A 16,771-nucleotide genomic window follows, 5' to 3' on the forward strand; every position below is an offset into this window, starting at 1 on the left:
ATTTGTGATGTAAAATTTGGCAAGAAGTAAAATAAAATTAATAAGAAAATTGCATTAATATCTTTGTCACAGTAATCATATCACCCACATATGATATTTCTGTAGTAAATACAAAAATCTGAGAGAATGTTGTCAAGTAAAAATTTAGCAATACCTTTCTACAGCACATTTGTAAAATTATAAGACCAAAATAAATGGGAGCAAGTATCAGGATGTGATAAAAAACAAACAAACAAAAAAAAAAAACCCAAAACCGCAATTTACACTGTTTCAACTTTTTTAAAGAAATGTTTCATTGAATAAAATCTATAGGATCAATTTAAATGAAATTTCTTTTCCCTGAATTTTTAGAATAAACTTTTTGGCAAGGACCAAACTTTCTTCCTGTCAACATCACTGACAAAATTACTCAGTAACTTCTTTTAAGTCTCATCTTAAAACTCACTTTTATCATTTAGTTATTTCTTAATGGATGCTATTTATTTTTACTTTATATACTATTTTATACTAGCTTTATTATTGTTTTTATTGTAAAGCACTTTATAATGATAATAATAACAATAATAATAGTAATTATTATTATTGTTATTATTATTATTATCGTAGTAGTAGTATCATTATCATTATCATTATGTTACTACAGGAACAGTAAGCTGTATTAACTTGAGTAATAGATCTAATTAGGCTGCTATGACGCAAAGCATGCAGGGACATTGAGTTCTGTATGTTCCACTGAGTTGACTCCTCTTAAGAGACGACTGTAAAATTACAATTTACTTTCCATAAACATAATGATAGCAGTTATTTTCTGCAAATGATCAAATAAAATCATCAAAGGTGAGGGGGGCGGGTCGGCCGGATGTGACGTCAGTATCGGAAACGTTGTCAGACGGGAATAACACACGTGTCTGAGGGAACGGTTGAAAGAGCATGAACGTTTGGTCCTGGCTGACAGAGAGGCCCAAGAAAAGACACACAAGCTTTCATACCGACGCTTTCTGTTTAGTGTCTAATCATTAACAGTCAGTCAGGCGACATTACTGTTTCCGGCGCGCGGAGCAGGACAACGGTCGGAGCGCGAACTGACCGTGAAGGAGCGCCAACACACGGGGTGAACGAAGAAAGTTCTCGGTCTGTGTTCCCGGGCCTGTGTGTGTGGTGTATGTGTGTGTGTACACCCACTCGTTGCATTAGGAGCTTGTTACTAAGTTAATTTATTATCGCTAGTACACTGAAGGACTGGTGAGGGTTTATTCGGACGTCATGGCGGACTACCTGATCAGCGGGCAGACCGGTTACGTCCCCGAGGATGGGCTGTCGGGACAGCAGCTGTTCAACGGAGGAGACGGGCTCACATACAAGTAAAGACACGAGCACTCCTACTCCTCTGCCCCGGGCTAACCAGGCCAGGCACGACTCTCCACCAACCTGTACTGCTGTCATGTAATGCTAGCTCTGTGTGCTAACAGTCAACTAGCCCCTTAACTTACTGAGGCATAATGTTTCTGAAATGGAGCAGGTGCTGCCAAAGTCAGCCATCTTTTGGGGACAGCGAGTCACAATAAATACTGATTAATGAATTAATTATTTGCTAAAATAAACATATACTTCCTCCTTTGAAGGGACAGTCCCCTATATGAGTCAAGCTCCAAAAACAGTGGATGCTTATTAACGGAGCATTTCCCACTATGCAACCCGTATTATTTTTTTTTTTATGACTGGAAGACAAGATAAACCTGCCAGAGACACAGAGGACATTATGTAAGTTTATACAGGTTGGGCAAGTTAGTGCTCCTCGAGATAAGTTAACTGAATTTTAGGTAGTGGAGTGTCTCTTTGAACGTCCACAGTAATCACCCATTTACACTGAAAGTCACCAGAGCTCATAGCTGTCTTAAATTTGATTATCTTACATTAATAACATGGAAAATGAGCTTTTATTTGGCAGCTTATCAACAGAAAACTAAAGCTGCATGGGAAATTCGCTGTAGTTTGATTATATGGACATAGTATGTACAAGTAGTGCTCCTGAGCTTATATCACAGCAGGCAGCACACAAATACATTTGTATTTTGGCCATCAATGAAGTTTATGACTGCTTTAAACTGTCCCTGTAGACAGGTCATTGTTTCCACCTTTATTACACACAACCAGCTCTAAAGGATTGCTGTTAAGTAAGATACATGTTTTAAAAACATGAAAACACTTGTGCATTCTGGATAATAGCCTCTTGGAAATGAAAGAGGCACGCATTCCTTCTGTATACACACTGGTCCCAAATTTAGGTCCTGGCTTACGCAGTCCTGTGTTGTCATGCTGGACTGTGCGGCCCTTTGGCCATATTGAAAGCATCTGCTCTGTAGTCCTTCACAACAAAGCATAAACAGTAGTGGCGTGCACTGACTAGATACAGAAACTTTTCCATGTCCACAATCTCATACTATATCTATGTCAGCGATATATTTACATATTTATCTGTTGTACAAATTGATATCTTGACTTGCCAGATTTTGAAGCAATTCATGGATAAATGAGAAATATTTGAGATTTATTGACAGTAAAGATAATCATTACTTGCAGCCCTTTCACATAATGGCTTAAAATGTATGCATTTAGTCTAACCAATATCCAAAAAGTATTCAAATGCTATGAAATGAGGGGTAAGCAGGTTACTCATTGCGCTTGCAAAGCAAAGATGCAGTAACAGTAGTATCAAAGCACATGTGTACTGATGACCCTCTGACCCACTGAACCCCTGATTTAATTGATTGGTGTGAATGCTATTGGCAGTGTATTAAAGAAGTAATGGTTAAATGGCTGACAGTTACTCTTGCCACATGCTTGAACACGCTGCCTGTCTCTTTTTGGTGTCATAGTCACATGGACGTCACTGCCACTCATACGCCACATGGGTCGACATGCCTTGCATTTAAGAAGTTCTTTCTCCAGAAACACCACCACACACCAACACCTGTAACATGACACCTTTTGAAGCTTCCCGAGAAAGAAAGTCATGTTGTGTGGTGTGTGGAGTAGTTTAAGCCACATTTCTTCTATTTCTGAACTAGAAAATATGTGTTGCATCACATGTGTTTTGTCAGGCGCATGTTTACTCATCACATTATTTAAAAACCTTAGATCTCTTAACTGTACAGTGAAGATCAATCAGTAATGGATTACAGTTACTTAAGGTTTTAGTTTTGGAAAGTGAACTCAGATTATGAATTAAATCTTTCATGTCTTCATGTTTGACTGGCTGAGGCGGGTTTAAAGCTGTTAGGATGGAATTGCTCTAACCTCATCTCACTTGTCTCCTCTTCAGTGACTTCCTGATTCTCCCAGGCTACATTGACTTCACAGCAGACCAAGTGGTAAGTCGTGATGATGGACAAATATTTACCAACACATGAAATCTGATTAACGCTGCTGTTGTGGTATTAACCTAATCTGAATGTGGGATGATGGTGGGGACGGGAGCAGATGAGGCAAGAGGGAGGATTATCAGATGTGTGCCTCCCGTCACAGATATTCCCTAAATTCAGCTCACAATGCTTCCATAAGCCAGAGCAGTAAATTATGGCCTCCCAGGATTAATAGTTGATCCTGGCATTCTCATTTTTAAAGCAGCACTGTGTACGTGTAGCTGAAAGTGACATTTATGGGATAATAAATTCTAGTATGTAGTGTAACAGTAGAGCAACTACACAAGAGATATACAGGGAGAATACTTCATCAGGACCAAAACCAATGTCAAAGCCAAAGCAACTACATAGAATTCAGCCATCATTATATTGTATTATTTACACTTGTGCTTCTTCTAATGTGACATGCTAAAATGTCTTCTGCCTGTTACAAGGATAACTTCGTATTTCAAAGGAAACATTATAAAAGATTTGGTAGACTTTAATTTATGTGCTGTAACAATTTTCATAATGGCAACGTTATTGAGGAGCAATTTTTAATGTTCTCAGTATCCTCCTGATGTTTTTTGTCCAGGACCTGACCTCAGCGCTCACCAAACAAATCACCATGAAAACACCCTTCGTCTCGTCTCCTATGGACACCGTCTCAGAGGCCAACATGGCCATTGCTATGGCAGTAAGTATGACACATAAACTACAGATGTAAAAAAATATTGATACACTTATGTATCATGACATTGTGTTTTGTGATGGTACATTGATTCTCAAAAACACTTTGGATTTTTACTGAAAGTTTACATGCAAAGATTGATGGCAGGGGTTCATTTTATGTTGTGTCTAAACCCTCGACTGCCGGATTCTTCCATGTTGTAATCCATTTGACTCTTCCACTCCAGTGTAACAAGGGGTGTGTTTGTAAATCTAATCTGACGCTCTACACGAAAATGAGAGCGCTGATGTTTGAAGAAAAAGAGCTTTTTCTTTCTTCATGACTTAACACACAGTTAAGTTAGTCTCCCGCTCATTCCACTTGACGCTCTGCTGTGCCGTCTCCCCAGACTGAGTGCCCAGGGAACGCTCTACTGTTCCAAAAGTGTGGTGCTCTAGATAACCAAACGGTACCTTCCAGTAGCACTCCAAATGTATGAATGCTCCACTTTGTGTGTGAGTGACTACTTCCGAATGCACCCAACATGTTGCTAGTGTAAACACAAACTTATGAAGCAGGCAGTTATCAGGGGCACACGGCTAGCACTGACAGTTTAAGTTCTTTAAATTAGATTAAATAGCCCTTACATATATATCGCCTTTTTATTTATTCTATTTAACCTTTATTTAGGAGTTTTGCCAGTTTCTCGCCAATACATCCACAACATAAACACATGTTTTCCTCTGTATCATTAGATAGTTTAAATTCATTCATTAGCACACTATGATGCCCACACTCACCTGATGTATTGTTTCCTCCCAGTTAACAGGTGGCATCGGCTTCATCCACCACAACTGCACTCCAGAGTTCCAGGCTAATGAAGTTCGCAAAGTCAAGGTAGTGATGATGACCATCTGTATTTTTTACTTTCTCTTTACACTTCTTCAACCCTCTTTCTTTCATTTTGTTTATCTGATCATTGAAGTTTTTTCTGTCACATGATCATTTTCTTTTCCATCACTGTTTATCTGTATCTTTTGTCATCTCACGTCAGCTTCTCTCTGTCTTTCTCTGTTTTTATTTACTGCTCTCAGTTCGAGAGATGTAAAAGCATGCTATTTCCTTCCATCCACTGGTCCTGTGTTTTAGAGTGTAGGCAGTGAAACGCTCACATTTGTTCATCCAACCCTCCCTGTTGAATCCGTTAAACCCTTTCCCCTGCTGTTACCCTCCCTTTCTTTCCCATACTCACCCTTAAATCCACTTCCTGTTTATATTTCTTTTTGTTCTGCACCATCCCTCTCCTGCCGCTCTTTATTCTTCCTCACCCGTCCTTTCCCTCCTCCCTCCAGCGTTATGAGCAGGGCTTCATCACGGACCCTGTGGTGATGAGCCCCAATGAGCGTGTTCGGGACGTCTTCCAGGCCAAGGCTCGCCACGGCTTCTGTGGAATCCCCATCACAGACAACGGCAAAATGGGCGGCAAGCTGGTGGGCATTATCTCGTCCAGAGACATTGACTTCCTGAAGGAGGAGGACCACAACCTGCCATTGAGTGAGGTGGGTGGAGCTTAGACACAAGTCACTAGCCATCAGAAACCAAAAGCACTGTGGGGTTGGGCGCAAAAGTTTTGGGAACTGATGAATCGAGATTATATGATACATATTGATAGGCCATAGGCTTTCTTTTTCATGTTCTATGTGTGTCGCCGTCTTGACAGGTGATGACAAAGCGAGAGGATCTAGTGGTCGCGCCTGCTGGAGTGACACTTAAAGAAGCCAATGAAATTCTCCAGAGAAGCAAGAAAGGTGAAGAGGATTTTAAATTTATTATTCATGACTCGCATGATTTTTATGTTTTCATTTCAGTTAAAAAACAGACCAGGTGTGAATGTCTGCACATGTTTAACCTCTCGGATTCCCGCTGCAGGAAAGCTGCCCATAGTAAATGAAGAGGGCAACCTGGTGTCCATCATCGCCCGCACAGACTTGAAGAAGAACAGAGACTTCCCTCTGGCCTCCAAAGACTCGCGCAAACAGCTGCTGTGTGGCGCTGCCATCGGCACCCACAATGACGACAAGTACCGTCTGGACCTGCTGGTGCAGAGCGGGGTGGATGTAATTGTATTGGTAAGGAGGACTTTAGTGCAGGTTTTAGAGGTGGAGACCTCTGTTTCCCATGTAAACCAGGGTGGATTAAGTCTGAGTGAGGAGACTGGGCTCAAACTGGTTTGCACTTTCCTGCTGGGATCAATGTCTGACTTTGTGGTGCAGATTAGGGAGCTGTACTACTGAGGGACTGGGACTGCTGGTGGAGAACAGACTGAAAATCAGCTCTCTCACAGATTTGTAATGGGTTAACTGGGTTTACTTTAGCTTGGCACCAGTGGTGTGCACACTCACTGTGGTGCAAGACAAGATATCAAAATCTATGAACTTACTTTTAGTGTGTTAGCTAGAGGCTTTTTGATGAAGATCCACATGAGATGAAAACCTTGATCTCTTAACTGTGGAAGCAAAGTCAGAGTGCAGTTACTTTGTTCTGGAGTCTCTACATTTGAGGTTTTAGGTTGTCTAAATGTGGTTAAGTGTACAAACTTGTGGTAATGATGCTCTGTAAATAACAATGTCATGTTTTCCTTTCTTACCTCCAGGACTCGTCTCAGGGCAACTCAATCTTCCAGGTCAACATGATCAAATATATCAAAGAAAAGTATCCAAGCCTACAGGTCATCGGAGGCAATGGTAAATAAGCTTTTCTTTACTAGCATGAAAATGTATTTTCAATTATCTCATTTATACATGTAATTACACGTGACGGAGCTATTAATCAAGAATGGACAGACTCTTAAATGTTTATTCCTCCCATGCGCAGTTCAAAACCTGTGTGTCTCTGAAATATCAGTAGCCTAACTGTGCTGTGTATTGGTGAATGTAAAAATCTCTTATCTGAAATTAACAGCTTACCTATTGCTCACAGTTAAAGATGCACACATTGAGAGAACATTGTCCAACTCTAACGGCCTCTCTGTCTCCCCCCCTCTGCTCCAGTGGTGACTGCAGCTCAGGCCAAGAACCTGATAGATGCAGGAGTGGACGGGCTGAGAGTGGGGATGGGCAGCGGCTCCATCTGCATCACACAGGAAGGTGAGTGACTGACAGGAGAACTCAACAAACACCAACAACCTAGCTAACTGCTCCCATCCACAAAGCAGCCATCAGCCATTCAGGAGCCTCTGATGTGGTTACTGAATCTGCCAATCAAATGGGGGAAGGAAAATCTTAGTGTGTAGTTTATGTGCAGTTTGTGTTTTTGTTGAAGAATTTGATTGACTTTGGTTTGGCAATAGAAAGCAGGATAATACATGCCCGGCCGATTTGCTTGATAACAACATGATATCAGCTTGCTAGTTCTATTCTATGTATCATTTTGTCGTATGGATTGTCTATTGTAATTTCATGATGTTGGTCTACTCTGTACACACATCTGTTACACGTCCTGAGGTTTTTCCTTATCAGCTGTGAGGGTCCATGACAGAGTAAATTCCCCTGAGGCAAATTGTGATCTGTGATATTGGGCTTTATAGACTAAATTGAATTGACTTGACAACTGATTGTGCGTCTAAGACTCCTCGGGAGTCACAGATGGGAAAACAAGCATGGCACAATTATTTTCTTGTCTTTCTTATAGTCTTTGACATGCTCTGTACTTCAGGTGTTGACATTTCTGATCCCAAGAGGCTGTCTCTGGTGCTTCCTACCTCATCTCCTTTGCAAGTCATGCAGATTATTAAGGAAACACCACCTATGATTGGTCGGGGTTCAGTGTTCAGTGTTCAGTGTTTAGTCTGACATTTGTCTAAAACCAAGTCATGGCAGGTACCATGATCACCTGATCTGACATTGTGACCATCTGGAAAGTAGTTTGTTAAATTGTGCAGTTTGGATTGTTACAACGAAGTTTGGACTTTAAATTTCAAGTTGTCATGGGGATACATTTAGCTGTGATTTGTCTTGTGTAGTTCTGTTTGTGCTTCTTGTTGTCTCTGTCTTGTCTTCACATCTTGTCCCAAGACTCCTCTAAAATCACTATTTGTTCTTGTTCATTTTCTTTTGCTTATGGTTTTTTCCACTTTTGTCTGTCATCTTCATCTTCTTGTCTTCCTACCTGCCTCCTTCTCTTCTTGCTCTGCTCTGTCCCTCTTTAATTCTCTCCGCTGCCTCCTACCCTGGTGTTTCTGTGGTGTGTGTTTGTGTGACTGTGTGTGTCCTTGTCCAGCTCCCCCCAGTGTACCACCAGCAATAAGGCTCCACAGCCCCAAAACCCCAACCACTGTTACAGGATACTCCAGTAAGTTTCCTTTCAGCCTGCACTGGGCTCCTATTGGCTTCACTATCACAGTGTGCCTGCCCCCCCTCACAGCCTGCTGCACTGATTGGTTAACAGCTTTGCATCAGTGAAAGTAGTAGAGGTAGTGGTTGTTTTGATAGCTGGCCTTGGGTGTTTGAGGTTTTGGGGTTTTTGCTCGTTGCTGTGTCCTCACTAATCTGTCCTGAGTGAATGTTGCTCTTCCTCCGCTCACTTCACTGACCTTTCAGTCTCTGGTCTTAACGATGTCATCAGAATGAGACACCATCCATTTGTGTCCTTGGGTTGCTTGTGGATACAATTGGTCAGGTGGTAGCTGGTTTATAGGCACAGTTTGGATTTTTTAAGTGGGGTTTGTATGAGGTACTTATCCATAGTCAGTGTATTACATACAGTGAACATCTGTTTGGAGAAGCAGGCAGGAGTACCAATACTGAAGCTCAGCAATGTAATGCTGTGGACTGAGGCAGCAGCAAACTGTTTTTTAGCCACTGAAAAAAAATCTTTAATTTACAGATACAGTAATTTTGTCTCATTTAATACAAGAACTGCTGGTCTACCACTGGCATAGTCAGTTACTTTGTGTTATTCAAAAGTATTAAAAAGTATTGTGAATGTAGCGTACACTTAGACTGTTTTTTTTTTTTTGCTTGTTTTTGGAGGGCCCTTTTGTAGGTGGCTAAAATGTTTTATTACCGATTCCTCCACAGTAGTACATTGCTTAGCTCTCTTGTCGCACTCCAGCCTGCTTCTCCAAACGAGGGGCACGACTGACATCTACTGTGTGTAATGCACTGACTCCTGATAAGTACCTCATACAACCCCACTTGAAAAGGTCCAAACTATCCCCTAAGGCCAGACCTTATGTGTGCTGCTTCTGTGACAGGATTGCGTTATACTGGCCCTCCCATCATTGTGTCAGTTGTAGACCACAGCTCACATTGATTTCTAACACTCATTTCTAACACATGGCATTGCAACGAGTGGCTCCTTAGTGTCGCTGGCAGCCACTGGGTGTCTCTGATGAGCAGAGGTGGTGAACCTGCTGAAGTGGGTGGGAGCAGGCAGGTTAAATTTCAGCTAGCACCTCTGTTTCATGATAAATTGTCACGATCAAGGATAAAGCTGCCTTGATAAATGTGTCTTTGTTCAGCTGTTTGTGTATATACTTATTTCAGTGACTCACTTTCTAATCGTCAACATAGTATATTCAGAGTTTGCCACGGCTGTCATCTGGGATTGTTGCACCCAACATTCTTTTGAACTGTAGCATGGCTGTATGAGAAGACGCATCAGCATCGAGGCTGTGAAAAGATGAGGTGTTTCTATTTCTGTGTCGTGTGTGTCTTTGTATTTTACCTCTGTCACGTTGTCTGAAATGAGATGTACAGGTTGGTAAAAACATGGTGATAACTCTTGGTTTGAACATGTGGGGCTGCACAGATAATAATCACATACACTGACTGTATATCATGACACATACCTAATGAAAGAAGATGTAGCAGCTGTTTCACCTCAACAGCAGTGTTTTAATTAGAATTTAGAAGCCAGGATGACTGACCAAGACCCTTCAGCTGCTGTAGTTCAATACTTAAGTTACAGTTCTTTCCTTTCATGAAATCAACCTTAACATTTTTGATTGTATTTATAGTTGGCATTTTTCAGTAGCCATTCTAAGTATTTGCATTCTGTAATACCTCTCTATATAGTAGTGTTCATTGTTATTGTCTGAGTCTGTATTTACATTTCTGAGTTTGCCTGGTGTGAACAGTACAAAAAATATAAACAGTATTAAACCTCACAACCATCAGCATCTAAGGGTGATTACAACTTTAAAAAATGCTGATATCTTGTACAAAGAGGCCTTTGCAATGTTTCTTGTTTAAGGTCATGGCCATTAATACATAGCAAGATAATTGGGACAAGTAGTTTGGTAAGTACCGTGCAGCCCCGAGTTCACAGGAAGTAAAACAATCCTCCTGGTTAAAAAAACGGAATTGGGATGTTTCTCTTTAGTGGCGTGTTGTAAATTTGAACATTAGTGTCTCTTACTTACTATTAGTGGTTGACATGTTAGAGATGTAATTAAAGTTGAGTGGTCTTCAGTTGAAAAGAGACAGGATATATTATGAGATGGGTTGAGTGTGTCAGTGCGGTGTGTGTGGGATTTGTCTGCTGATGTGACAAGTTTAACTTCCTCATTCTAACTTGTCTTTGACTAACATGACAATAGAAAGAGACACGTTCCCAGTCTGCTCATTCACAGTGTATGAGATTTTTTTTTTAACATCAGTGGGAGTTTCCACTAAGCATGCCTGTCAAAACTCAGTTAAAGTTTTTGATTCTCAGATTATGAGCCAGCTGGTACATGGTTACAAAGCTCATCTGTATTTATGTTGCAGCGATGTTCCTGTAAATATAAAATGGTGACATGAAATAATAACTGTCTGGTAAAAATTTGACTAATTTCCCATGTGACTCTGTAAAGTTTTCTGTGGTGAGCTGAGTTAGCAGTTTGCAAAATTCGGTTATGTGTTCTGTGGTAGATCAAGGGGTCAGTATGTAGTACAGGACTAGCCCGCAGTCATGAGACCAGAAACATGTTTTTAAGATGTCTAAATTCAACAGCTGCACACATTTTCTCACATCATTTAATCCTCCTCCATCTCTCTTCTTCCCCCCACAGTGCTGGCGTGCGGCAGACCCCAGGCCACAGCTGTCTACAAAGTATCAGAGTACGCCAGGCGTTTTGGCGTGCCAGTCATTGCTGATGGCGGCATCCAGACTGTCGGACACATTGCCAAAGCCTTGGCACTGGGAGCATCCACAGGTAGGGAATGAGTCAGAGTGCAGGAGTTTACAACTGACATATTTAGAGGACATTGTTAATAAGAATTTGCTGTTTTTTTTCTACAGTGGTCATCTGTCATGTTTTTACTAATCCATGTTACACAGAGGATTATAATTTGAACAGTAGATTTTCAGATTATGTTGTTTACTGCCCTCTGTGTGAAATGATTTAAGATGGGAAAATGAGCAAAAGGCTTTTCCCCACTTAACTATATTTTAGCTTTTAATAGTCAACATTTATTTCCAGTCTTCTAACTGAACCTCAGCTTACCAACCTCTCCTTCTCTGTGCCCAGTGATGATGGGCTCTCTGCTGGCTGCTACCAGTGAAGCTCCTGGTGAATATTTCTTCTCTGATGGCATCAGGTTGAAAAAATACCGCGGCATGGGCTCCCTGGATGCCATGGACAAAAACCTGGGCTCTCAGAGCAGATACTTCAGGTACAGAAAACCTAAAACTGGGCTCATGGTCTGCATTGTTCAAGCTGATCAGAGTTTGGGCTAGATTGTGTATGTGCAGCTTAGACCATAATAAAGCAATGGTCTACTCTTACCCCAAAAGAGGAAAACATGAAAGCACGCGGTTCGCTTCCACATAGTATAACCTCGTCTCACCACAAACGTTTTTCCCAAATGACAACACTTCTTCCTCGTGATATTCAGTGGTTTTCAGAGCGGAAGACATTACTTTCTTGTAATGAACAATGACAAGCCTGCTGGAAGACAGAGGGACAGACATTTTACCCAGTGATACTTACGTTAAATCTTTATTTTGATTTGAAAGTAAATATCACAGCACACTCAAAAGCTCTTGAACCACAAGGTGGCAGTACACAGGTTGTACTTTAAATGTGAGAGACGGGAAACCTCATGAGAGTGCACCACTTACACCTTCATATCACTCACTTTTTCTGCCTCCTCTCCCCTTCACAGTGAGAGCGACAAGATTAAAGTTGCTCAAGGTGTTTCTGGAGCGGTGCAGGACAAAGGCTCCATCCACAAGTTTATTCCCTACCTGCTGGCTGGCATTCAGCACTCCTGTCAGGACATTGGAGCCAAAAGCCTCACACAGCTCAGGTAAAAACATGCAGACAGACAGCTGATGATATAAAACTGCCTCTTACTGCACCCTCATGGGACAAAAATGTGTGTGCACAGAGTAGTAAAACGTAAGGGGATTTTTCTCTGTGATGCAAGACTTCAAAATCAGAGAGAGATTTCAGTGGACAGTTCTGCAGTTGATTGTGGAAGTGAGATGGAAAAGATATTTTGTATGTGTGCACTTTTCCCATGTAGCCCTCAATCATACACTGCCCCTGAAATGGCACTCAGTCATTAAACTGTGATAACTCTGGGTTTTTTTTAAAAAAAAGTCAAACTAAGGTATGTCATTAAAAATTAATTTAATAAAATAAAGTCACGTGAGTATGCTATTAAAAAATATAGTATGTCAAAAAAAAGTCAAAAGTCATAGTACAGTATGCCACTAATAAAGTTATGATAAATGTCATTAAAAACAGTAATAGTATAGTACAGTATGCCAAAAATCTTGACAAATGTAATACAAAATGAGTTATAGTATGCTGTGTGCCACAAAAAATTTATAGTTATAGTGTATGTATATATATATATATATATATATATATATATATAGTTGTCATGAATAATGTGATGACGGAAGTCATAGTATGCCACAAAAAATGTCATGAAACAGTGTCAAAATAAATTACATTAAAAATTCATAATAGAGTATGCCATAAAACTGCCACAGGTCACAGTATAATATGCCCTAAGTGTCATAAGAAATATTCCGAAAAAAGTGATTACAGAGTATGCCATTAAAATATCAAACAAAAGTAATAGTATGTCAAAAGTGTCCATTATTGTCATTGTATGGTTTGTCATAAGTCATAGTATAGTATGCCATAAAATAGTAACATGCTATAAAGACTGTCAAGTCATATTGTATGTTACAAAATGTCATAAGTCATTATGCAGTATGTCAAAAAATAATTCTAAAAATCTACAGTATGTCATTAAAAAAACCCTAATAGTTTAGTACAGTATGCCATGTCATTAAGTGTAATACAAAAAAGTTAGAGTATGCCTTAAAAGTGTCAAAAAAAAAACTGTAGCAGACAAGTTTGCAGCATAATGTGCCACAAAAATGTTCTAGTGTAGTTGTCATTAATAATGTCATAACAAATTCATAGTATAGTATACCATGGAATAGTAGTAGTAGTAGTAGTAGTATGCGATTAAAATATCATAAAAATGTTGTACAAAAATAAGAGTATATTGGGGCGTCGGTGGCTTAGTGGAAGAGCAGGCGCCCCATGTACAAGGCTGTTGCTACAGTGGCCCGGGTTCGACTCCAGCCTGTGGCTCTTTGCTGCATGTCACTCCCTCTCTCTCTCCCCCCCTTTCACGCTTGTCTGTCCTATCAAATAAAGGCTAAAAATGCCCAAAAAATCTTAAAAAACAACAACAACAAAACAAACAAAAAAAACAACAAAAAAATAAGAGTATATAACGGAAAGTGTCATAAAAAAATGGCATTAGGTCATAGTATAGTATGCCATCAAAGTGTCATAAAAAAGTAATAGCATGCCATAAAGAATTTCAAAAGTCACAGTATAGTGTAGTCATAAATTCACAGTGCACTATGTCATGAAGATAGTAAAAGAAGTTATAGTATAGTATGTCACAAAAAATATAGGATAGCATGCCATAAAAATGTCAGAAAGTCAACAGCCATACACATTATCATTATAGTATGGCAAAAAGTACTTTAAAAAATACAGAAAATGTCATAAAACATGTCAGTGTCATGAAAGTCATAGTGTAGTATGTAATGGTGCGTTCCAGGCAACCCGTAACTCGTATTTTCACAACCTGTAACCCGTCAAAGTGCACTGGAATGGCAGTCAAACCCGTAACTTCCCATCCGTGAACTCATACCAGATGGACGTACTCCCAGTTACGCTTTCTGACGTCACACAGCCCTCTAAACCAATTACCTTACGGTAATGCGGTGTTGATGCAGGTGATGCATGGTGAGAAATAGACATAAAATAACCCTAATCTTAACACATCACTGGCAGCCGCTCTAACAGCTGGTTTCCAGTGCAAGAATAATCAATATAAAATATGTTTCCAAACACACAGATAACGTAAAATAAAAAGTATAATAGCATGTGTGACCTTGTGTGCCGTTTCTCCTCTCCGTTTCACTCAAATGAGCAAGGAGCAGGCACCTTTGGCGATAGAAATAATGGGGAAGCACAAACAAACCACCATGTTCGCCATGTTCAACGTTAAACAGGAAGTAACTGGCAGTTTGCCGTAACTTTCCTGGAACGCTACAAAGTCGTAACTCATGACTTGAAGTCGTGACTTACAAGTTCAAAAGCCTGCCTGGAACGCACCATAACAATACATGTCATTTAAAACTAATAGTACAGTATGCCAAAAATGTCATTAAGTGTAATATAAAAGAGTATGCCTTAAAAGTGTCAAATGATGTAGCAGAAAAGGTCACTGTATAGTGTGCCACAGTAATTTTTAAGTATAGTTGTTATTAATAACAGGATAAAGGAAACCATAGTATGCCATAAGCAAGTCATAGTAATGTGGATATAATACCAGTTACCATACTGGAAGTCTTATCATTTCATGTACACATCCTGACTGAGTGCTTCCCCTACAGTTTATTAAAGATTAACTAAACAACAATGTTTTTGTATACTAACAGCTAAACAGTATACTCTGACAATTAGTATGAAATACATACTGAACAGAATTAGCACGTAGTTTGAATTTGGGACCCCTCTTTAGCCTTGGTACTTGCTCAGTGTTTGTCACACTATATTCTTACCCCTGTGGCTGTGGGTGTGGGTTGCTCTTCTTTCCTCCTGGCAGAGCCATGATGTACTCTGGGGATCTGAAATTTGAAAGGAGAACAACGTCAGCTCAGATGGAGGGTGGAGTCCACAGCCTGCACAGGTACACACACAAAGCTATGCAGATAGAACTTTGTTTTGTTCAGTTTCATATTCCATCATCTTAAAAAGTTTTAGTTTCACATCACTGTACAAACTTTTAGTTAAACGTTCTGTTTAATGCCTCCAGTCTGTCTTGGCAGGAAACCTCAGGGAGCATCATGGGTAGATGTGCGATGTTTTCCCTCACTGACCAGCTCTTCTTTCTCCCACAGTTATGAGAAACGTCTGTTTTGAGAAGAAACCAGCCGTTTTGCCGTTGAGCCTGCAGATGAAGATTCTTTCCAACAGACACAATATGCAAAAACACTATTTGCCGGACCCTCTTACATCCATACTGAACACAAACACCTGCCGAAGTTCTCATAGAAACTAGTCTTTAAAGATGAGCTCTCACACACACTGTATTCTTCCAAGGATCCATCAGTCTTCCTGCCAGTGTCATCTATGCATTGTCTTTGTCTTTCTGTGTGAAGGAGGGGAACTGAGCATTTATCAATCAGTGCACGTGTGATTGACTCCTCCAATGCCTTTCATGTTGTGATTCAAATTAAATGTCTGGTGTGTCCATTTTAAGGCAACAAAGTTGTCCAGTAATAAAACTCGTGTTTTTCCACAAGCTGCTGTTGTCTGTTTGGGTCATTTGGAATAGAGCAGAATATATATATATATATATTAATATATATATATTAAAGATATTTTTCTAGGCAAAAATTCTACAGGGTTGATGATAATGCAGAGTAGTTATCATCTGAATCAATCGCTGGCTTCTCAGGTTACCTTCAGAGGAAGAAGCGTAGAGGACGTGCTGCAGCTTGTCTCTAATCACAAACGGTCACCAACAACCAAGAGATCTAGTTTCTGTTCATCTGATGAAGGAAACCAGGGGAGAAGAGCTTGTTATTTAATTTGCAGTTTGTAAGGAGATGTGACTGCCATCTATTTAATCTGACAATTAAACATCAAATTTTACTTTTTAGTAAAGACCTAAAAATGTAGCACTGGCTTAAGTTGTAGACCAATAAGTATACAAAACAAACAATAAAACAACTAAAGACAGAATTGGGTAAAACTTAAAAATACTATAAAGACATGCTTCCAAGTAAATTTGTTTATTTTTTGGCCCCATATTTTTCTAGTTTCCCTGGGGGAAAACTATATTTTGGTACAATTATCAGTGGTGGAAGAAATGATATGCTTTACTTAAACATAAGTAGAAATATGGGAGCCTAAAAATACTCCATTACAGGTAAAAGTCCTGAATTGAAAATATTACTTCAGTAAAAAAGCAAAATGTACTTAAAGTATAACAAGTAAAAGTACTCATTATACAGAATATCTCATTTTAAAGCTTTACGTCATTCTATATTATTATTTATTAATATATGTTAGAGCATTTTAATGTTGTAGTTCATCATTGTGGAAGCATTTGAGATACTACCGGGTAGTTTAATAGTACAGCGCTGCATCACTTACATCAGC

General features: G+C 39.8%; 1 protein-coding gene across 2 annotated transcripts; it reads left to right on the forward strand.

Moving 5' to 3' along the window:
• Positions 1-882: 882 nt before the first annotated feature.
• On the forward strand, positions 883-15,908 carry impdh2 (IMP (inosine 5'-monophosphate) dehydrogenase 2). 2 transcript variants are annotated; one of them, XM_049580119.1, is made up of 15 exons: positions 883-1,361; positions 3,323-3,371; positions 3,997-4,098; positions 4,894-4,968; positions 5,424-5,630; positions 5,792-5,879; positions 6,001-6,200; positions 6,725-6,815; positions 7,122-7,217; positions 8,350-8,421; positions 11,126-11,269; positions 11,585-11,729; positions 12,222-12,365; positions 15,210-15,293; positions 15,505-15,908. In XM_049580119.1, exons 1-15 carry the CDS (start codon positions 1,264-1,266, stop codon positions 15,524-15,526), a joined length of 1,617 nt encoding a protein of 538 aa, XP_049436076.1. In that variant the 5' UTR covers positions 883-1,263; the 3' UTR covers positions 15,527-15,908. The 2 variants fall into 2 exon arrangements, with proteins under 2 accessions (XP_049436076.1, XP_049436077.1); XM_049580120.1 differs by lacking the exon at positions 8,350-8,421.
• The last annotated feature ends 863 nt before the right edge of the window (positions 15,909-16,771 follow it).

Source organism: Epinephelus fuscoguttatus, linkage group LG7 (assembly GCF_011397635.1).
Source record: "Epinephelus fuscoguttatus linkage group LG7, E.fuscoguttatus.final_Chr_v1".
NCBI lineage: Eukaryota > Metazoa > Chordata > Actinopteri > Perciformes > Serranidae > Epinephelus > Epinephelus fuscoguttatus.

What these genes read in the sequence shown, in the direction of transcription:
- impdh2 (XM_049580119.1), top strand. Translation starts at nt 1,264, where the DNA reads ATGGCGGACTACCTGATCAGCGGGCAGACCGGTTACGTCCCCGAGGAT. An exon ending in ACTTCACAGCAGACCAAGTG is followed by an intron (nt 3,372 to 3,996) that starts GTAAGTCGTGAT and finishes TTTTTTGTCCAG; the next exon opens with GACCTGACCTCAGCGCTCAC. An exon ending in GGAGTCCACAGCCTGCACAG is followed by an intron (nt 15,294 to 15,504) that starts GTACACACACAA and finishes TTTCTCCCACAG; the next exon opens with TTATGAGAAACGTCTGTTTT.